The 22,668-nt window shown below is 29.4% G+C and overlaps 3 protein-coding genes across 4 annotated transcripts in view; 2 read left to right on the forward strand and 1 right to left on the reverse strand.

Annotated features, from left to right (window-relative positions):
- LOC136988866 (uncharacterized) overlaps positions 1-22,668 on the reverse strand; it is a 539,116-nt gene that overhangs the window by 68,667 nt on the left and 447,781 nt on the right. The window lies entirely within an intron of this gene.
- On the forward strand, positions 8,110-11,715 carry LOC136988831 (uncharacterized). The gene is made up of 3 exons (XM_067286794.1): positions 8,110-8,183; positions 8,294-8,495; positions 11,292-11,715. Exons 1-3 carry the CDS (start codon positions 8,132-8,134, stop codon positions 11,713-11,715), a joined length of 678 nt encoding a protein of 225 aa, XP_067142895.1. The 5' UTR covers positions 8,110-8,131.
- On the forward strand, positions 15,267-17,308 carry LOC136988706 (mite allergen Lep d 7-like). Of its 2 annotated transcripts, XM_067286650.1 has the most exons (4): positions 15,267-15,479; positions 15,746-15,807; positions 16,574-16,793; positions 16,873-17,308. In XM_067286650.1, exons 2-4 carry the CDS (start codon positions 15,753-15,755, stop codon positions 17,261-17,263), a joined length of 666 nt encoding a protein of 221 aa, XP_067142751.1. In that variant the 5' UTR covers positions 15,267-15,479; positions 15,746-15,752; the 3' UTR covers positions 17,264-17,308. The 2 variants fall into 2 exon arrangements, with proteins under 2 accessions (XP_067142751.1, XP_067142750.1); XM_067286649.1 differs by lacking the exon at positions 15,267-15,479 and having other exon boundaries at positions 15,706-15,807.

The following is a 22,668-nucleotide window of genomic DNA, read 5'->3' on the forward strand; positions in this document are numbered from 1 at the left end:
TATATATGTTACAGCTAAAATCCATGAATCGGATAAAGCTAGGATTAACCGGTTAATGCTAGCTTTATCAAAGTCTTTAGGTTAAAGCAAGTAACAATTAATTTTGAACTATGTCCAAGCGGATAAAGCTGACATTATCCAAAAATGGATGGAATGAAGCAAGAATGGAAGTTCACATTACTGGATTAAGCCCGAATTTTCAGTCTTGGATGGAGCTGAATATAGAAGTTGACTTTTTATGGGCATGAGCATTTCGTTTCTTGGCCATTACGGGAATGGTGGGAACAGGGTAAATTGCCAGATATGACAATTTATTGTAAGAATCTTTGTTATATCGCCATTTGGCGATATCAAGACACTGTTTTCAATGTTTTTTTTAAATTCTATAATAAAATTCTTTAAAAAAATAACAGGTGGTTCAAATCCGTTTGATCTCATAAATAACGTCTGTGAAGATTGTAATGAATTAAAAGGTTGCTTGTCCATAATTACAGCCGAGCTTGTCCATAATAAATTCCTAAAATTAACCGAGAAAAGCCTAAAACTATGCAAAATTTCCACCGCCCTTACAAAACTCCATTTTTAATGTTTTCTATACATACAAATTAAGTATACAATAATAATTGTGAAACTAAAGCATCCAAAATTTTGGGTATGAAAATTCGCACCATAGGCTTTCATATTTATCAGATGCAAAATGACTGAATAATTGTAATGAAAGTGTGAATTTTTTCTTTCTTTGATTGGAGTTCATTATGAGTTCGAAACTGAACAGTCAATAAATAGTCCCACATTGAATTTTAGGCATCTGTGCAAATTGCATTTTTGCAGCTCTCGAATACACATTCAGGGATTTGGATTCAGAGCTCGGACCATATATTCTTTGAAAAATTCTTGGAGCCAACTGTAGACCTATTTTCTTTTGGGGGACTTGTGTTAAATTCTTTAGCTATTTACTATAAAATCTTGAGCTTTTTACTTTGCAAACATTTAAAAAATTTTGCGAATCTAATCAAAAGTTCTCTAACAACTTATAATTCTGACATAGTACCAAGGATATATTCCTGACATAACCTGTTTATTTTTCAGTATTAAGGAAAATTAATTTATATCAACTGTAATCAATAATATCGTAATAGGGACAATATTTTAGTAACTTTTAAATAATAATAATGTTACAATGTGAATTTTTTGTTTATATGTTTAAATACTGTTATATCCTTTCTAAGATAAGTTAACAATTGTAAAAACAGACTGAATCACGTCGATCGAACGCAGGGGTAATGATGGTAAATAACTAGTGAATTAAGTAGTATTTAATAAATTGTTTATTGGTATCTTATTCTCTTTTCTGTGATTTCCTTCACTTTAATTATAATTTAATATATCTGAGAATAATATTAAAATTACATATTGTTATATGTCAGGAGTACCAAGCTTTGTCATGATAAAAGTTATATACATAGAGGAAGTGCATCAAAGTCGGAACTCCAGAATCCAGCTCGTTTGTTCTTTTTCTTTCGTCCAACGTCTGTCATTAACTTCAATCTAAACAATAAGGACCTAATTAGTCAAACTCAAAATAATGCAAGCTACAAAACTTAGCAAGTCTATTGTAATAGACATTTACGAAAAATACCGCGTATTACGCGATCCGAACATGTATTACTGTTCTAAAAAAAGGCGTGGAACGAGATCGCGAAAAAAATAGGACTGCACAAATAGTGAAAACTGAAGTAAACTGTCTTGTTTGTTTTGTTTTTGCTCACTTCTTTTCGGTGAATTAATCACTACAAAGGCAACAGCGACAGACAACTTATTATCACTGTTTCCGATATTTATTTTTTTTTTTTTTTGGTGAAAATGGTGCGATGTGACACATGCGTGCGTATCAATAAAAATGTATTCATGAAAGGTCAGAACACATAGTTTACATTTAGAGCACACAAGAATGCCTGCGTCCTTACGCCATAATCCCTCGAGCCTGTTTGCACCTTTATAAGTAGTAGTAAGAGTCTAGAAGAACAACATGTAGCTCGCGAGCCAGTTTGTGGACACTGTGGTTATGTGACCAAAAGATCTACTTCTATTCTTTATATAAAAGAAGAAAAAAAATGCTAAAAATAAATTAAGAAAATAAAATTGCTTGGATGTTCTACTGCTATCTGGAACAATGCACTTAAAAATTAAATGTTAAGCTTGAGCCGGAGCCAGAAAATTAAGCTGGAGTGGAACTGGAGCCGGAGCAATGATCAGAGCATTTGCTCCAAAGCTCTATGCACATTTCCTCTATTTATCATTCTTCCCTGGCCAGTGCCATTTTCTTAAAAATCAGTAAATCTGCTTATCTTGTTTTCCATGAAGATTCCAGCACATTCTTGCTTGTTTATCATCCTCAGGAGCTATTAGTCTTGTTCCTGTGGCCACGGTAACGACGAGAATGCTGTTAACTACTGATTGCAAAATCCCCAACAATGATACAAGTTTAAGTGGCAAAAAAGATGCCAGGCGTTTACAATGCATCGTTAATAGGAAAAAACAGCGTACGATTGGCCAGTGCCACTTCTGTCTGATCCTAACGTTGACTACGTCTGCGCTGATCAAATTTGATTAGCAACGTGGTCAACGTGTATAGTCTCTTTTTAGTCTAAGCTGTGGGACATCGATGTTGTGCTAATGTTCTCGGATATAGTTCTTACATTTCGGCATTTGGTTTAATTGGTGCCTAGTGTAACAACGTTATTGTCATTCCATATAATTGGGCTGCAATTTTCAAATTACAGTTTTCAATATAGATTCTCTCTGTTTTTTGTCTGTATGTCCGTTTTTCCTTAATCTCGAGAACGAAGTTAGATAGATGAAAATCGAGACCAGATATGGGAATCTTAAAGGCCTGAACCACCGCTTAACTATATACAAACTTCCGGTCTGAACTGACGTCGTGTGATTTTTTAAATTAAAATACGATTAAAAATTGCAGCCGGCATTATGGCTATGTCATAATAAGTAACTGCTGGTCAAAATTATTTATATCTTGGAATCTTTAAAACATTGAGCTGAGTCCTCGCTTCCTTGTTCATTTCATCTAGAGAAGTTTCTCAATCCGGTCCATCCGCATGGACCTGGGAATAGAAATTACTGCAGGAGGAAATGAATTGATAGTGATCGATCGATTAGGTTACTGATACCTGTCTGCAACACCACGTATGCTTCACAACACTCTATCCAAACACTTACCAATGTTTTTATATAAAGCTTACATTATCTTATAGTATACGACAGGGCTGTCCAACTGGCGGCTCGCGGGCCGTATACGGCCCACCAAATTATTTTTACGGCCCGCGAGTACATTTTACTATGAATAAATTTGTTACTAAACTATTATAAAATAATTTTAATATTAATAATATGTGAAAATTACGGCCACAATGTTCTCATTAATATATTACGAATATTTTAAAGTTTTCTTTTTAGTATAAATAAAATATTTCTTTAATTAACATAAACTGACTTTTCATTTATCAACCTTCTTGGCCCCCGAAATGTTTGGTGAAGAAAATATGGCCCGCGGGCTATGATAAGTTGGACAGCGCTGGTATACGATATCATTATAAAATAAAGGGTTGATAGGCTGAAATATCTAAAAACAATAAAATTACTGTTAACAATTACAGTATACTACTAGAATGGCATTTGATAGACTCATGCCATTGTCCCTGTATTCGAGATTATTATTATAGGTCTATTCGTATTCGATACTTAATTTTAAGGGAGTTAAAAATAACCATTTAATGTTCTTTTCTATTATTTTAAGTAATTTAAAATTTAAAAACGGGTTATATTATTTTACACCATACTTCGTCTGTGCAATAATATCAAAACTCTGACAAAACTAGAAAAATTGCAGCTAAAATTTCAGGTAGAAACAGAAAAATATGAGAAATTACATAATTAATTAGTGTTATCCTATTTAGAAATTGTTTCACTATATTTAATTGATTCTTAGAAATTTATTAAAATTTGATATACTGTGTGTTTATATTTAGTTTGTTCAGAGGGTTTCATATACTTTATCAAAAGTTTATTTTAAAAAATTTCTTAATAAAAGATTCACTTGTTTTTAGAAATGTGACTGCAAACATTTGTCTAAGGAGTTTGGACTTTGTACACTATTTACATAATTCTCCTGCAGTTAAAAGTAGAATGAGATAACCTCGATATCACATTTTCAATGATAAATTTCTAGGAATTCAATTAGAATTCTTGTAGAAATATTGTACATATTTTAATAATAAAATACAGATTGATTAATCAATAATTGTATACAGTATTGTGAATGTAAAACAAGTGTAGAAATACAAAAAGTTTAGAAATTTCCTCTATAATTAAATTTATATTTTTATATATCTGTAATATAATTTTTTTAAGCTTTGAATTAATTATTTAATTCCTTATTTAAAATAATTCCTTTAGTAAAAATATGAACATGTTTAAATAATTTTATTGCCTTAATAATTAGTCCTCTCAATTATCCGGAATACCCCCAGGTCACGTCATTTAATGTCTTTATGCAGGCTTTAGGACTGTAATCCGGTAGTCTCGCTAATCTGTCGTCCGTTTGTGCGAGGAATGGCCGGATTAGCAAGAGTCTACTGTAATAACATGGTTGAAAAATCAAATATGTTTCGCATTTAAAAAGTATATTTTCAAGAAATTTAATTGTCGGAACGTAGTGACGACTAATACTTGACTTCGTGCATTCCTTGTCCGCAGAATAACTCTGGAATGAGTTGTCCGATCTTGATGAAATTTTCTACGACGACTCATCGTCACTCAAGGATGAACTGATTAAAATTTCAACTTTCAAAAATGATCCGTTTTTGTAGAACTGGATATAGGTGTTTTTCTTCAGTATGGATCATTTTTGAGAGTTGAAATTTTAATCAGTTCATCCTTGAGTGATGATGAGTCGTCGTGGAAAATTTCATCAAGATCGGACAACTCATTCTAGAGTTATTTTGTTGACAAGGAATGCATGACAAGCATTAAAACGGTAATTTTGAAAGGTAAATGTTGTCGCTAACTGGATACACAACAAATATAAAGAATCTTTATAGAATAATAAGTTTAAACAAGTCTTCTTTTTAAAACTTGGAGCAGCAGCGATCAATATTGATGGCTTTACGATCCATTCTCTCCTTAGTCTTCCTATCGTTAGTACGAAATTTCGATCTCTAAATGGAGAAGCTGCACAGAGATTCCAGATTGAGATGAAGTCGCTCAAATTCATCATCATCGATGAAATGTCAATGATTGGTGCAAGAATGCTTTACATGATCGAGAGAAGATTGAGAGAGATAAACCCCGAGAAAGATGAGCCTTTTGGTGGATTCTTTATCTATTTGTTTGGTGATTTTCGTCAGCTTCCTCCTGTTAAAGATACTCCTCTCTACTCGAGTGTTTTTTACGATGTAATGTCCCAACAAGGTAGATTCGCATTTGATTCTTTTGAGAAGTTCATTGAACTTAGTAATTCTCATAGACAAAATAGCGCAGATAGTTCCTTCACAGATGTCTTACAACATCTAGCTTCGGGTGATTTCTCTGATACAGATCTGAACATTCTGACGACAAGAAATCGAGCCTATTTATCCAGAGATGAACTTGATCAGTTCCAAACGGCAGTAGAGCTATATCCAACAAACGAGCAAGTTAAACAAAGCAATGAAGACTACTTGCAGTCAACTGGATGCCCTTTTGCTTATATAGCAGGAGTGGGCAAGCAAGAGTTCAGTGGGAGCCGAAATGTAGGTTTTGCAAAATGCATGGGAGCCGCAGTTCTGTACTATCGTGGTGGATAGTATGGTAAGGCCGGAAAGGATAGCACTTTCAGCAAGAGCCGCATGTAACTCAAAAAGAGCCGCACTTGCCCATGCCTGTTATATATCATCTGAAAACACTCCAGATATTGCCCTGCCTTCGTCCAAAGATGACTCAAGCTCTTGGTCTCTCGGTCCCTCCAAGTTTTTGAATCTCTCAGTTAATGCCAGAATCATTCTGAGAGTCAACTTATGGGTGCAAGGAAGTCTCGTCAATGGTTCACTAGGAACTATACGCTACATTATATATGTTCCTAATGCTCGCCCTCCAGCTCTTCCTCTGTTTATTTTAGTGGAATTCGATAGCTATCAGGGACCTTTCATCTATGATAATCTGTTTCCAATAATCCCATAACACGCACTTCGAACGATGGCAGTATATTGCGATCTCGTAGACAGTTTCCCCTTACCTTAGCATACTCGATGACTATACATAAATCACAGGGATTAACTCTTCCAAAAATCAAAATAGATATAGGGAAAAAAGAAACAGCTATCGGTCTTATCTATGTTACATTGAGTACAGTGAAAAAATAACTGACATAGTATTTTTAAAGAGTTACAATAAAGATCGCAACGAGTCAATCTGTAAGTCCAAGGCCTATAGTGATAGGCAGAATTTCATGAAACATTGGCATAGCAATTAATTAATGGCTTATTCTGACCTTATATTTGTACCTTTAAATGATCCAATAGAAATCATATATATTGTTGAGAACGAATGATTCTTTGTTTCTTTTTTCCTCATAATCTAGAAAATAAAGGTGCGAGCAGCTTCGTTCCGACTACACGCTGATGTAGCGTTACTTAACTAGTTAATATAGTATGCATTACGTTAAAATAGACTTATTTAAATATTTTATTATAAAGGTAGCAAATAAATACAGTAGACTCCCCTACAACACGGGTTCATATAACACGGATTCGTATAACACGGCGAAAAAATTGCGATCGTATTCGTATAATACGGTAAAACGTCATCGCCGACTCGTGTCGCGACAGGATTGGTCGAATCTGGACCAATAGCGGATATTGTACAAACCGTTGAGTTTAAACGAGCGCTGGACCTACTAAAAAACATTTATTATTCAACGGCCATAAAAATTATATTTTTATTAATGATCTCTTCAAAGTTAAGTTATTTTTCTGCGAAAAATTCGCTAATCAGGAAACACGCGTCCGCCGTTCGATGAGCCGCTCCGCGACGAAAACAAACTTAAGCAATGGCGTCATCGAACGTGCACACTCGGTAAGTAATCCTACAATTTTTTGTTTATAGCATAGTTTATATGGATTATTCCCAAAAAATTATACATGATTTGAAAATGTTGAGTCAAATTAGTCTAGAATCGATTAATTTTATGGAAGAAAACCTTTCTAACAGCCGTAGTCCCTAAACTGCACAAGTGCCGGGCTGTGATTGGCTCATGTATTTAAGTGACTCGTACAACACGGATTCATATAACACGGAACGTATCTGCCGTGTTATAGGGGGGTCTACTGTATATAATTACAAGCAAAATCTAGATCTTAGAAATTGTTTAGATACGTCAACTACCCGTATTGTCCATAATATAACTCCTAAAAATCTGATTGTTACTATATATATGTAACTTCAAACAACAATCCCATTAAAATCCGACAAATACAAACATCTATGCCAAAACAAGATTCGAACTCTCGATATTCCGGAATACTTGCAGTCTCCTGGACTTCAACAGTGGATGAGGAAACTGCCCTCTGGGATTCTACGTTGTGTGATGGCTGCTGGGTTCGGCTGAATGGAATTTTAAGATATGGAGAACTATAATGTAGTTTAAGATGAGCAAGGGTGTTGACTATATCTGTCACCCTTCAGTCTACCCCACACAATGGTGCTTTCAGGCTTTAACTCAGCTTAGTGTGGATGAATTCCGCACAAATATTCTGCATAATATATTCTTTCAAATAGAGTTTTAATATTCTTTTCTATGGTTTATTTACAATAATATTAAACATTTTACTTGCAATTCTTCTCTTGTTTATATACATTTTTCAATACACAGAAAGTTTTTTTAAGAATATTTTAAATTTAAAGGTTAGAAAATGCTGAAATAAACAAAATCTGAAACTTATGCAATAACAATTTTCATAGTTTTATTTATTCTAAATTTATCACTTTACAATAAATAAATTTTCTGAAGTTTAGCAGTTTTCGAAAGGCAACCTAATTTGATACGACAGATTATATTCAAAACTATTCAATTGGAATTATGAAGAAAATTATCTTGTTTTCATTATTTGTATGCATATTCTACTGTACGGGTATATATATTTTCTAATTTAAGTTTAGAATTGTTATAAATTTCAGAATTATGTAAATGAATTTCTTAAATTTTTTTCACATAATCAGTTATTTTTTTTAAATAACATAGATGCTGAAACATTGCTTACTTATAACTGTAACGAAGCATTTGATATGCTCATTAATGCAGCGAAAAATGATTATGATGATAAACTTGAGCCTTATCATCTTCCCGATTATAAAGTATTGTTCAAGCAAAAAGTTATAGCTACAATTAATGGGCAACTTAATTTAACCAATGGAAAAATTTATGGATTAAAATCAATTCACAGGTTTGTTAATTTCAAATAAATTATTTTAGCTACATTAAAATTTTAACTACATTAAAATTAATGCCATATCAAAACTATAATATATATAATATATGTTCATTATATTGCAAATTGTATCAAACTGTCAGCATAATAACCAAAATCATGCCACATTATCATTCAAATAACAGATGGGTATTGTCTCTAATTATCAAAAGAATATCTAGCATTAGTTATTATATAAATCGAAATAGTTTAGTTTATAGTAAGTATAATATCATATAATTTATCATTAGTTATAAATTAAATACTTTATAATTTATAGTATAAAATAGTATTACTAGTCATTAAAATGTAGTCATTATGGGTTACTTTCACAGAAGAATATGTAGAATACCATCGTCTCTTTTTAATATCTGTTTCAGTTCTATTTTCGTATTGAAAGGATAGAATCTAAGCTGTTTCTACCCTATCACTGTTAGAACAAAAATTATGTGTTTTTAATAGGATGAAGGTGAAAACATTTTTAAAAAGCCTTTCTGTTGAATTTGATATTCTAAAATAATTGTTCATGATCTAATTAAAAAGTGAAATTTTTGAATTTATTTCATACTCTGATACTTCTGTTGCCGCACGTCAGTGCATACTGTGACATAAAACGTGCAACTGAACATAAAATGTGTAATGGAAATTTTGAATTGTACAGTAATTAATTGTCCGATTCTGAGTTTTATAAGTATTTCTTTCTTCTGGTTATGTTAAAGTTAAAATATTTACCTAAATTACGCAAGTTACAGTAAAATCTGTCCAAAACGTGACAAGAATAAAAAGGAAACCAGCCTCAGCGGAAAAAATCTTCGGAACGGAGCGATTTTTTTATGTTAAAAAAACCTGTTCATAACGGAAGCCTACCAAACTGTAAAAAATATTCGGTACCGTGCGTTTCCGGTTTACACAGGTTTTGCCGTATATTTAATTCGGCCGCAAAATCAGAGCTATGGAAGGAATGTTGGTAAGATTTGTATTGAATATACACAATAGATATTTTTTATGTAGCTGCAACATAAATTATATTATTTGAACTATAATCCACAATCACAGTGCATTTATCTATAGTAAATTACATCACGTGCAGGCGCATGTCTAACGATTGAGATTGAACGATAATTGAAATTAATAAATAATTATATAGATACAAGATGTGTATTATTATCCTTTTTACCATTTATGTCTTTTAGAACAGCTCATTAACACTAGGATTTATCGGCTTGGCCAAAACTGATATTAATGCGTAAAGAAAAAAAAAACCTTAGAATAAGGCAGCAAGAAAATTTTTATTTCTATAATACTTATATAATTACATACAGAACATATTTATTATTATATGAGTTTTTCTTTTTTATTACAATTATCCATGCACGCTAATCCCCCCATCATTACACCGATTATTGGAGTTTTTACTGTATAATATACAAATTCTAAATAACAGATTAGATTACATTAACAAGATTTAAAGGTTTATTTAATTCTTGTTAATATTATATAATGTTAAATCGACGAAAGATGAATGGTTGGTTGAAAAACATTTTTCAGAATCGTATATGACTTCTACTAAGTAAAAATTTGATTTAGATCTAATGTTGAAATACTAATTTTCAAATAACAAATGACATATTTATCGAGTTCATAAGTTAACTCTTGTTTTGAAATTCTCTCCATGTAATTGCTTAATTTTAGAAATATTGTACGCAATTTTATGTAATTTTTCGATATTACAGTAAAACTCCAGTTATCCGGATTGCCCTCTGACTTTGTTAAAAATAAAAACCTGTATAGTACAGATATGAAAAGTAAGCTTTTCTAAATGTAGAAAATAAGCTGTATTCATTTGTAGGTACATTTCCATATTTAATGTTTTATTTGCCCATATTTATATACATAATTACATAATGGTGTGCTTAGATGGAAAAAAAATGACTATTTTAAGCAAAAATCCAATTATTCCTCATATCCGGACAGCTTGAGTTTCAATTAATTCGGATAACTGACGTTTTAGACGTTTTACTGTATGTGTACTATATGAAAATTATTATTGAGTTCATTCTGTTCTTATCAATAATACTAATAACTTGGGGGAAAATACTAGTCCCGAAAAATTTCTGGGGTTTCTCGCTCGGATTCGACTACGGGTCCCCAGAGCGATAGGGCGTTTTGGACAGATACAGTAGAGCGTCGATAAGTGGAACGTCCTGTCCTAATACAGTTTCTATATAACTCAGAAACAAAATTATTGTAAATGGATTGGCGACGCAACGTGAAGTTGATTTGCCAAAGGGCATGCCTCCCGAGATCACTTTATATGGGAAACTAGCGCTATTTAGGTGTTAGACATGCGAATAAAACCCCAAAAACTCCATATAATTAGCCAGTTGGTGAAGCCCGGACCCCATGACCAACTACTGCCAATTCTCGTTAGTTTTATCCACTAGGCCATTTGTGATCTTTTGTAGTCTTGTAAATATATATTGCATTGAATATGATCTTGATTTATCCTCACTTTGAATGCATATGTTTAAGTATGTTCAAGATTTTTTCATTGGCTTTTACAGTTTAACAAAAAGTTTAATCCAATGACATTAAATAATCTTAATCATGTTTCAATAAAAGATGTGATAAGAAAAATTTCTAGATATTAAACAAATCATTGTCTTTAATTATATTGTTGCTTTCACTGTATAAAATAACATATTTATTAAATTTGGCTTGTTTAATTATATATTATATATTTATTTATATTAATTATATATTATTTTTCAGGGATAAAAACTGCGAAATAAGAGTTACTAAAGAAGATATATACATATTTGTTAATCTAACCACTGGACAATTGCGATGGAATTATGATATTCACATAAATCCTTTCATTACATTGAGATTTCCACCATTTACAATGGAAGGAAGAGTTGAATCTGTTTTTGCAGAAATAATAGTGAATACAAAACAAAAAGAAATGAATGTTACAAATTTAAAAATTCGAAAAATGAAAAACGTAACAATTAAAACAAATTTTAATCCTTTATCAATTTTCTTAAATTTTTTACAGAAGATTATTTTGAAATTTTTTCAGACGAAATTTGTTACTGGCTTAGAAAATATTTTTAAAACAATTATAAATGATGAAATTAATAAGTTAGCGTACGCCAAGAATGTAACACTTGCTATCATTCCTCCAAGTTTTTGAAATAGATAAGACACTAAAATATCTAAGTATAGAAATAAGTCATTAAAATACAATAAATTTGATATCGTTTTAAATCTAAAAACATAAATTAGAAGTAAGATCTAATTATTATATACAAGATAAGCATTTCTTTTATTCTATTATGGAAGGGTAATGTATGGTTATTTTTAGCTTCAATAAATACTGTATATCTTAATGAAGTGCAACAAATTATTTTTATATATGAATAATAAATGCTGTTAACACTTTTTTTATTTTTTAACTCTTTTCGCAATAAGACAGTATTTTCTTACATCCACCAATGGGTTTGACCAGGCCCACAAAGGTGATAACTGACGAGGGATATCTGTGACAGACAACTCCCGAAAAATTCCTAGGGTTGTTCACCCCGATTCGATTTCGGGTTTCCCAGAACGGTAGCCGACGCCTAAACTACCTCGTTCATATGGCCGCCATTGTTATGCATTCAAAATTCTCAGATTGTAATTTTTAAAAAAACTAGTATCATTGCTAAAGCAAGTAACCATTTACCAAAATAAGCTAACAGCCAAAATTTTACTTGAAATGTGGTGGTTTTGGCAATCTTGATTTGGATTTTCTAGAAAAAGGCAGACAGAAAAAAATCCAGCAACAAGTTGCTTAAGTTTCCCGGCAACATTTGGTGGCGCCATCTGTTACGAATTTTATTTTATAATTTTTATATTTTTAATTATTATAAAATGGCAGAAAGCTTAATTTTTAGAGTAGGGACGGGTTTTATAAAAAATTGTAAATGCTAATAACGAGTAAAATTGTCATTAAGTCTGACCCTAACTCGAGATATTACACGACGTATCACCCCCTTTATCTCCCCCTCGACTTTTAATCACCAAAATTTAATAGATTCGATCCCCTAATACACAAACACAAACTTCCCTGCAAAATTTCAGAAATTTTCAATAAAAAGCACAGGAATTATTAAGTTTTAATTAAAGAGGGTTAACAAAACCGTGCTCCCCCTACACACGCTCTAACATCCATACATACAAAAAAAGACCCCGAATTTTTTTGTATTTCTTGATGTCTCAAGGTCCCCGAGTCCAAAAATGAAAAAATTTTGGGGGGGGTCATTTCTTGACCGACCGCCATACTTTCTCTCTGTTATATATAACAGCCAGGAAAGTAAAATGATTATTTTATATTATATTTAAAAAGTTATGTTTATGTCGCATTAGCTTCATGCTTTTGATCATTTTTCGCTCATAATACTAATAATAGTGTAGAACAGCGATTCACAAAGTGATTCAAGAATAAAAAGGACCAATGTAAAAAAGTGACTAACGAGAATTTGTCATATTTTCTATAATTTGTAAAGATGCTTTTACAGATTTTAGATTGAAAGACATTTGAAAATAATAAATCACCCAATTCATATCAAAAAAGCTATTATATTTTTTGCAATTTGAAAAAAATTATTATTAAAACAAAGTATGAAATAAAACAACGCTTTTAAAAATTGATAATTGAGAGCATCCTCGATAACAACGAAGGAATGCTTAATTCGGTGTACTTAATGACGATTTTACTCGTTATTATCATTTATAATTTTTTTATAAAACCCGTCCCTACTCTCAAAATTATTTTTTTGCCCTTTTATAACAATTAAAAATATAAAACTATTTTAAATAAAATATGATAAAATATGGCGCCACCAAAAGTTTAAATGTTGCTGGGAAAGTTAAACAACTCGTTGCTGATTTATTTATTTATTTATTTATGGGTGATGCTATCGTTTTGCATAAAACATAAATTTGTCTTTATGATCTAATTAGTATCTACCATAACCTAATATAATATTATTGACAATATTTATAAATATACTCTGTTGCATAAAATCTATCCTAACAAATTACATGTAACACGTGTATACAAACAAATTTGTCGCATAACGAGCGTTCCATTACCAAATACTGTATACAAGAATTTGTTGTCAAAACGTATTAGTTTGTCTAGTTGCAAGCGCTGCAACTGTAGTTTTAATAAAAATTTGTGCAGGTTCGGTTGTGGTTATTTGAAAGGCCATAATATCTGTATAAACTGTGACAGAAAGAAATCGAAGGTACAAGTATAAAAATTCCAGTAACGGGTTGCGGTAACAATACTCAGAATTGCATGGCGCCATCTGTTATGATATTTCAATAAAAAAAACGTTTTGTATAATTAATTATTATAAAATGGCAAAAAGCTTAATTTTGAGAGTAGGATTGAGTTTTATACAAAAAAAAAAACATTGTAAATTTTAATAACGAGTAGAATTTTCATTAAGTCCGACCCATTCGAAATAAGACACACGACCTCCTCTACAGTCGTGACCTCTCTATCTTTAATCACCAAAATTTAACAGCTTCAATGTCCCTAATACACAAACCTCGCTGCAAAATTTCAGAAAGGTTAGACAAAAGACACTGAAGTTATTAAGCTTCAAAGAGGGTGAAAAAAAATTGTGCCCCACACGCACACATCCCTACATACAAAGAAAAATCCCGAATTTTTTTTTTTTTTTTGCATTTCTCGATGATTCAACAGGTCCTTCGCCAGAATTTTCTTTCGCGCGGTTCATTCCTAAAATTTTATCAGGAGGAGGCCATGAATGACATATTAATCACCTCGGCCTACCGTCCGTCGTTTTGCTATTGGAAGTAAGCTACTACCGAAAGTCGGAGAGAGATTTTAGCCCTACAAGCTCCCTCCTTGTCTACTGCCTATTCAGAAATATACCAAAAATTTCAAATATCTTTTCTACTTTTACATTAACCATAAATTTACTTTGCTAGTAAGTTTGTGTTTTTCATAATTGGGTTGCAATTTGAAAGAAGACTTATAAATTCTCATTTTCGTCTGTCTGTTTGTCCGACTGTCATTTCTTAATATCAAGAACGGAGTTATATAGTTGAAAGACGGGACCAGATATGGAAACGTTAGAAGCAGGAGGCCCCGATTAACTGTATAATCACATCCGATGCAAACCGAAAGTCATGTTATTTCAGTTCAAAACTTATTCCTGAAAGCAATTAATAGATGATCGGCACGACTCTATTGTTAATTTTTAGAAGTTAATTAAAATAAATGCGATAAAATTAAGATTATTGAAAACAAAATGATTAACACAAGAAGTATTTCTCGTTAAATAACATTGAAAAAGAGCAGATGTTACGGTATCATAACAAATTATTTACTATACCATAACGTATATTTCAACAAATGAATATTTCTTCTCTTTTATCCTATAAACAGCAATGTTTACTTACGGATTTATTTTTTTTCTATTTTTACAAAAATGAAAACTCCGACATAACAACTGTTACAATTTTAAGATAATTTAATCTAAGTAAACATCTCGATTGCAGTCTTTTCTCTATTTAAGACAAAAATAAAAGATATTTTCTTCAAAACCTCTTTATATAAATGATTTTTTTTAGACTATTAAGGTATTCCAAATAGAATTTATCGCTAAGTAACATAGGAAAAAGCAGATGTTACGGTATATATTCTTGGCTGTTCGACTAATAACAATTTTTAGACTGTTTTATTATATAAAATATTTGAAAGAAAATGATGAATACTTGAATAAAATGTCGAATAATCGTTAAAATTAACTTTATTGAGATGTAAAGTTATATAATGAATGTTATCGTCCTTTCTTATCTCATATAAGATATAATAAGGCTTTTATAAACCTGCAAGTCTCAAGATTTAATATTGTAATTCAGAAATTTCTATAAAAGGTAAGCTTGTTGCTTCGTTCTGTTGAATGCAAAATGAATTATAAATATTTAAAATAATTATGATATTCAATAACGTTTAAAATAAATAATTAAAATTAAATTTTAGTCTCGCTTTTTGTATTTAATTTATTTAAAAAACGTTAAATATAATTTAATTTAAAATTAACAAAATATTTGCTTGCTTATAATGAATTTTTATCTAAAGTCGTTTTAATATAATTAGTATAAACTATAAAATATTCTAATTTGGTTAATTTTTATTGAAGGTTCAATATGAAGACCATTATTGCAATTTTTACTTTGTTTCATTTAGCCATTAGTCAAAATGGTAAAATTGTTTTTTTTTTTATATTTAACAAATTAATTTTAATTATTTAATTGTAGTTATCTAATCATTATATAATTTTAGATAAAAAATAATATGGGTTACCCTATATATTTTATATGATTAATAAGTCTAGGGTCATAGGAGTTATGTTAATCTTTGTTTACACTTTTACAGGTAAAGTCCAGTACTGAGTAAGAAGGAACGAATTCAAGTTATTTTGACGGGAGGTTTAACAGGCTTCATCCAGAGTAATGTGTGTGATGGTGGTGGTATGGTGGTGTGATGAAATAAGTCAATGCAACAACTGAGCGATCCGTCAAAGAGGGATGCCTTCCGGGAGGACTTTCTATGAGAAACTGACGGTATTTAGGTGTTAGACACGTGAAAAAAGTACGGAATACACCACGTGAGGCAGGAATCCACGACCTAGCACTATTAGTGTTCAGTGATTTTATCCATTCGGTCACTGGTGGGAGGTAGGAAAGCTGGATGAAACCTGCTAAGCTCTTTGCTGACTGTGTATCCCGACTATCCTGAATTTGCTCCTCCTTCCTCAGAGTGTCTCATAAGCTGTACTGTAAAATAATAAATAAAAATCAACAACTCCTATGGTTCCAGACTTATGAGACACCCTGTGTGAAATATAATTATTGAAATTATCAATGTAAAATTATACATTTAATTTAAAAATTATGTCAAAACAAAACTTTCGATTAAAATATTCTTATAATAACTGATATATTGTGTATTTATTTAAAATATTTAGTGAGTTCATTACTTCAAAGTTCATCTGTACAAACTGGTAACGGTAACGAATTTATCGATAAACTGTTAACTGTCACAAAACTGGCTTATGGTCACCAATTAGATCCTCATCCCCTTCCGGATATGGGATTGAATTTTGAAAAGAGATTCATATTAATAACATATCGGGGTAAGGCACAATTACACGACGGTGTTCTTTCTGGATTAACATCTATGCACAGGTAAAAATTAAGACTAATTCTCATAAAAATTATGTTATATAGATTAAATTTATTTAATTATTATTTATATAATTTTTAGAGATGACGATTGTACAATGCAATATAATAGCGATGGCTTTCACATCAACGTTCCTTTAGGTTTGGGAGTTTTGCACTTTGATTATAAAGGCACCATATCATTCATGAACGTAGGACCTACGATCGAAATTTACGGTAGTGTAGGTTACGTATCAGTTGAAATGGAAATTGAAGCGAAAACTGGGTCTGAGCCCGAATTGAAAGAATTTAGGATAATAGACATGAAAGGCGTTGAAATAAAAGTCAGAAATCGTTTATTATTAAACAGCATTGTTAAAATTATTTCTAAGATGGTTCTCAAATTATTCAATCCTCAAATTAAAAAGATTATAGAGAAAGAGGTAAGAGGCATGTTAGCTGAAAAACTCAAAACTTTAAAATTGCCAATGTAACTTGTGATAAGAATAAATATTAATTCGATAATCTAAGAAAAAAAAGGTTTCATTTCATATTTAAAACAAATTCATTTATCTTATTGATAACATTGACAGACAATAGTTTTAATCTTGTTTTGAATGAACTCTTTATCAATTGGCATATGTTCTATTTCTTAAGTAATTTGATAAATAAAATTAATGAATATTTTAAAAACACTAAAAATATCTATTAAAATTGCTTAAGCTATTAAACAATATAATAATACGTAATGAGTTTGAATATATTTATATTTAAAAATTAATAAATCTGTTATACAGTATTTTTCATTTTAAACTCTTTCCGTCCTGTGGCCAGTAAGCGTTCTATCCATACTCATCGGGGGTTCAGCCAGGCCCACAATGGAGCCGGATGAGGGTGATAAGATTGCCCCGATATATCAGGAATAAATCGACAATAAAAAAAATTCCTGGATTTGATCGTGAGTCCCTCTTGACCATACAAAGTATTATGTTATGCAGCAGTTCTTTCATAAATAACTTTAGTTTATTTACCTAATAAATATAATAAATATATATATATATATATATACACACACACTATTCATTTTTCTTCCTTAGTCGTAGCTATTTTAAAAACACATTGTTTTGCCGCGTAACTTTAAAGTAATGTAATAAGAACGTTATGTGAAGTTAGATTTTATTCTGCGTAAATATTTCCCTCACAATTAAACTTAGAAACGAATTTATAAAAATGAGTTCATCTATTTTTAATTTTTTCCGTGATAAAATATGATGTTGAACCTTTACCATGAAAAACGCAACAACTACACGTAATTATAATGTAATCATTTTGATATAATATTCAATTGTCCTTACACGTAATACTATAATCTTTTCTACGTACGAAGATAATCTATCGAAATACACTAAATTTAATATCAAACTTATAAAAATTGCATATCTTTACAGTTTATAGTCATGTCATTTTAAAAGTTATAATTTAATTGAATCAATATATTTTTATTACACAAACGCTACAATTAAACGTTTAGTATAAGGGCCTGTGTAATGTGAATGAGACAATCACAAATACGGGCCTCACTTCTCTACGAAAGTCACAAAAATATATGAATAAGACAAATAAAACAACCGCTATCTTATTATATTAAGGAGCTAAACTTCGGGACTCTCTGTGCATCAAATAGTCCTGATAGTCTGTGCATCAAATAGTCCTGAATAGTCTCCTTTATCTAGATTTAATTATTAAAAATTAAGAATCAAAGGTTGATTTTCTTATATTAATTTGTTAAAAAAAACGTTAATTATTTATATAAAATGTTTCTCAGATTGTCTCGTAATTGTCTTTTAACCCGATAAGATAATAATGAAGTAACATATACATTTATGATGTTAATGTTAACAATGATATAGAAACTCATTTAATGCAAGAAAAAACAGACCCCCCACCCAAAAAATAGGAAATGCAAGATTTTTTAAACTAAAATATTTAATATTTTAAGTTTTCTAATATACATTTAACATATTTAACGTTGTCTTACACACAAAAAGTATATATCGAACCTCCAAAAATGGCCACCTCTAAACAGTGGCTGTTATTCACAGGTTTGACTGTAATAATACTTTCTGTAAATAGTATTAAATATACATATTTGTATAGATTAGAACATAACTCAATATTTTAAATAAACTCGATGTTTTCAATTAATAAAGCATTAAAGAAGTTTCAATTTGTAACACGTTACGTAAGTAATGATTCAAAATCAATTAACGTCATTTTTGTTTACAGTTGATGTAATGCAGATGCAATTGACGTCCACACTAATTATTTATATATTTTTTTTTCTTTCTTTTTGAAAATATCTATTTATAGTAATTGCTATTATCTAAGAATATTTTCTAGAAAATTCTATAAGCAACGATTTCTTAGAATATGTTTATTAGATTTTCTCAGAATTTCTTTTACAAAATTGAATAAACATGTTTCATTATTATCATAATAGATTTTTAAATAATTTTATTGTAGAATTGAAGTAAATTGTTTATCTGTGTTCAGAAATCTTGTGTTTTATCTATCTTATCTATTGTTGTTATCAATTTAAGTCACAGTACAGAATACAGTACTAACACAAAGAATATGCATTCTAATATAAACTGTATTATTTTAAAAACCTGTAAATTAAATACCCTGTTTTTGTTTCATTGAATTTATAAATAAATAAATCTAAATATTAAAAAAAATGAGAAAATATGATCGCTAAATTTTCTTCATTTTTATTGTAATTAAAATCAAAAAGTAAAGTATCTAATTAAGAAAACAAAGTGAGGTAGCTTTGTTTTCTCAGAAATTTAAATTCTAATTCCTTATAGTTTATTTCAGTGGTGTTCTTTTTTAAATATTAAAATTATAAATATATTCGAACCATAAGGGGATATCTGGCAAAGATTTCCACTATCCTAGTCCGAAGCTGATCCTAATCAGGATTTCTCAAGAACAATTTGACCGGGATATCATTCCATAATACAGTATCTATATTAGTCGGTATCTTGAGGGTCAGATCGGATCGAAATAAAGAAAATTGAGGTCAGTCTTGCAACCTTTTATACATATAGTAGTTATCTGTAGTCTTATCGTATCCAGTTCCGCTATTTTTCTAAAATAAAATACAAATATTTATATTTAATAATACTATTTTTTTTTATTTTTTTAATTAAAACATGAGCTACTTTTTTGTTTAAAAATGTATTAAAATTTCTTGATTTATTTTCTTGTTATGAAGTATTTTTTTATTATTATTATTTTAACTTAAACTTACATACTGACATTAATTATGTTTATATAAAATCATAAATATACTTGACAAAAAAGTAAGTAAATTTGCATATATTTGTAATAAAGTTCGTAAATATTCTCTAAAAACATCATTTTACTTTTTATGTAATAAATTTAATGTTATTATACGGTTCGGCGTGTAAATCATAAGATAAATTATATTTTTGTTTTAACGTCGAATTTTTAATTATAAATTAAATAAATTCATATTAATTTCGGTAAAATTATGATGATATAACATTTTAATGGGAGAGATTTTAATGATCAATCGCCATTTTTATCTTGTTACTGTTATTTAAACTGATAAAGTATACTTAAAGTTTTATTTTACGGCTTGCTATATGCTTTTTAATAATGTAATTATTAATATAAATATCTATTATGTCGAATATGAGATTGATTAACTATGTGTAATTCTTCCTATTGATATAATTTTATTTTAGTTGTTACCAGTTCAAGGATACTAGATAAAGGAATATTAGCAACTATCTCTAATTGCATGATTTTAAAGTGAAATAAATTAAAATATGTTGAAACATATTACTACAATTAATTATATATAATAAATATAGAATAGTTAGTTATCTCTTATCTATATGTATGAAATAGAATGTTTGTACGTTTGTCTGTTCTCTATACACTTCTCTACCCTTTAATTGTAAATTATAAATGTATTTTATATCAGTAAGAAGTAATATTGATCTAACAATTTAAACATTAATTTGAAATTATTACCATAAACAGTTTATTGTGATAATAATAAATACGTTATATGTAAAAATTTGTTAATTCGAGGGGTAAATATTAATTATCCTTTGTGCTTTTCTGTTTATTTGTAAAAATAAATGAATAAATTTTGTAAACAATAAAATAGTTTATTTTAATATTTGTAATTCCTTAGTCCCTGAGTGACAATGAGTAACAGAGTGCCTATTCATCTATGCTAATAAAGATTAATAATATGACTGAAAATTTTTAAATGTCATATTTTAAATAATAGATAGTAAGTTACTTAAATATGCAAATATTTGATTACTGATAGTGATGAAATCATAGACATGTCGTAAAAACAGTCATATCTACAGTCGCTTTTAAAAAGAAAAATTTATTATACAGTCCCTAAGCAAGTAGCCTACAACATTTTAAGTAGGACCTAGGTAAATATTTCTTTCTCTTCTAGTTGATATTTCAATTATAAATGTAGATATTCTTAAAGATAGATTTGACTAAAAGATATATCTATAAAAGCGTATAGATGTAGTTTATAGTTTAGACAAGTAAAAGAAACACGTTCGTCCTTTTCACAGCATTGTCATTTGGTGCAGTCGACCTTTATCTCGAGGCTCTTCACCTCAATAAACCTCGTGTTTCTTCTATTTGAAAATTTTAAACAAATTTGTCTTTCAGGTTTTATTTTTTATTATAGTCTCGAGTTTTTTATACATTCACTTTCTTGATTATTTTTCTGTTTTTTAATATTGTAAAATCGAATTTATTTTTAAGACAAAATTAAGTTTGTTTAATATATTAAACAAATATTTTATTTTTAAAATATCGTCATTATATTTAAATAAAAATAATAGAGATTTTTATACGGATTATTTTCCAAATTATTAAATAGGTTTATATTGTTCATTTTTATTTTAATAATTATAAATTTAATAAAAGATTGTTGACTGACATTAAGCAGAAAAAAAATTTATTTTATTTATTTTTTTAATTATAATGAAATTTAATTTAATTCGATAATAAATTTACAATTTTTCGAAATATAAGAATTACAATTTACCATAAAAGAATGTTACTAATTAAGATTTTACTTTCCTTTTATTGCCTCTTGTAGATATAGAGTAAACATCATTCATTAGCGTATACAACAAAATTCTTATATAAAATTTGCATTTATATCTTTTAAAAGACATAATATACTTTAATTTATTAAAATAAATCTAAAACGAATTTTATTATAATAAAAAAATCGCTACATGCATCAGAAAATTTTGAGTTTAATGACTATTTCATGTATTGAATATGTTCCGATATTTCTTAAATTAGAAAAAATGTTATTAAAACAATAATTTGGAAAATTATCCATTAAAAACCAATTACATAAAGCTGATCAGAGAAGATAAACTTATGAAAGTAAAATAAATCATGTAATAATCCTTACCTGCTCTTAATATCACAAGTTTCAATTGAATTTTCATTAGTTTAACATTTAGACGATGCTATATATAAAATTTATGAATCATAAATTATCTTTACGATTGAAAAATGACATTTTCAGTTAGATTAAATGAAAAGAAATAAAGACCAACAACTGCCGAATTATCGGGCTAGCAAAGAAATATTTTATTCAAACAATTTAAAAGTTCTAATTATAGTCTATATGCTTGTATTTCGAGTCATAATAATAATATTCTACGGAAAAATATGGAATTATAGAGTAAACTTAATTATACTTTATTACAAATTTATGATAATTTAGAAGCATTAAAATAAAATAAATATAAATTGAAAATCTTATAATTTAAGCAAATGTCCACATGTGCATGACAGATGACAAATC

Source organism: Centruroides vittatus, unplaced genomic scaffold (assembly GCF_030686945.1).
Source record: "Centruroides vittatus isolate TY-2023 unplaced genomic scaffold, ASM3068694v2 scaffold_386, whole genome shotgun sequence".
Taxonomy (NCBI): domain Eukaryota; kingdom Metazoa; phylum Arthropoda; class Arachnida; order Scorpiones; family Buthidae; genus Centruroides; species Centruroides vittatus.

Bases quoted from the DNA above. Each gene is read 5' to 3' on its own strand.
- LOC136988831 (XM_067286794.1), top strand. From the start codon at position 8,132: ATGAAGAAAATTATCTTGTTTTCATTATTTGTATGCATATTCTACTGT. The intron at 8,184-8,293 runs GTATATATATTT...TAAATAACATAG, and splicing joins ATGCATATTCTACTGTACGG to ATGCTGAAACATTGCTTACT. The intron at 8,496-11,291 runs GTTTGTTAATTT...ATTATTTTTCAG, and splicing joins GGATTAAAATCAATTCACAG to GGATAAAAACTGCGAAATAA.
- LOC136988706 (XM_067286650.1), top strand. From the start codon at position 15,753: ATGAAGACCATTATTGCAATTTTTACTTTGTTTCATTTAGCCATTAGT. The intron at 15,808-16,573 runs GTAAAATTGTTT...TAAAATATTTAG, and splicing joins TTTAGCCATTAGTCAAAATG to TGAGTTCATTACTTCAAAGT. The intron at 16,794-16,872 runs GTAAAAATTAAG...TATAATTTTTAG, and splicing joins GGATTAACATCTATGCACAG to AGATGACGATTGTACAATGC.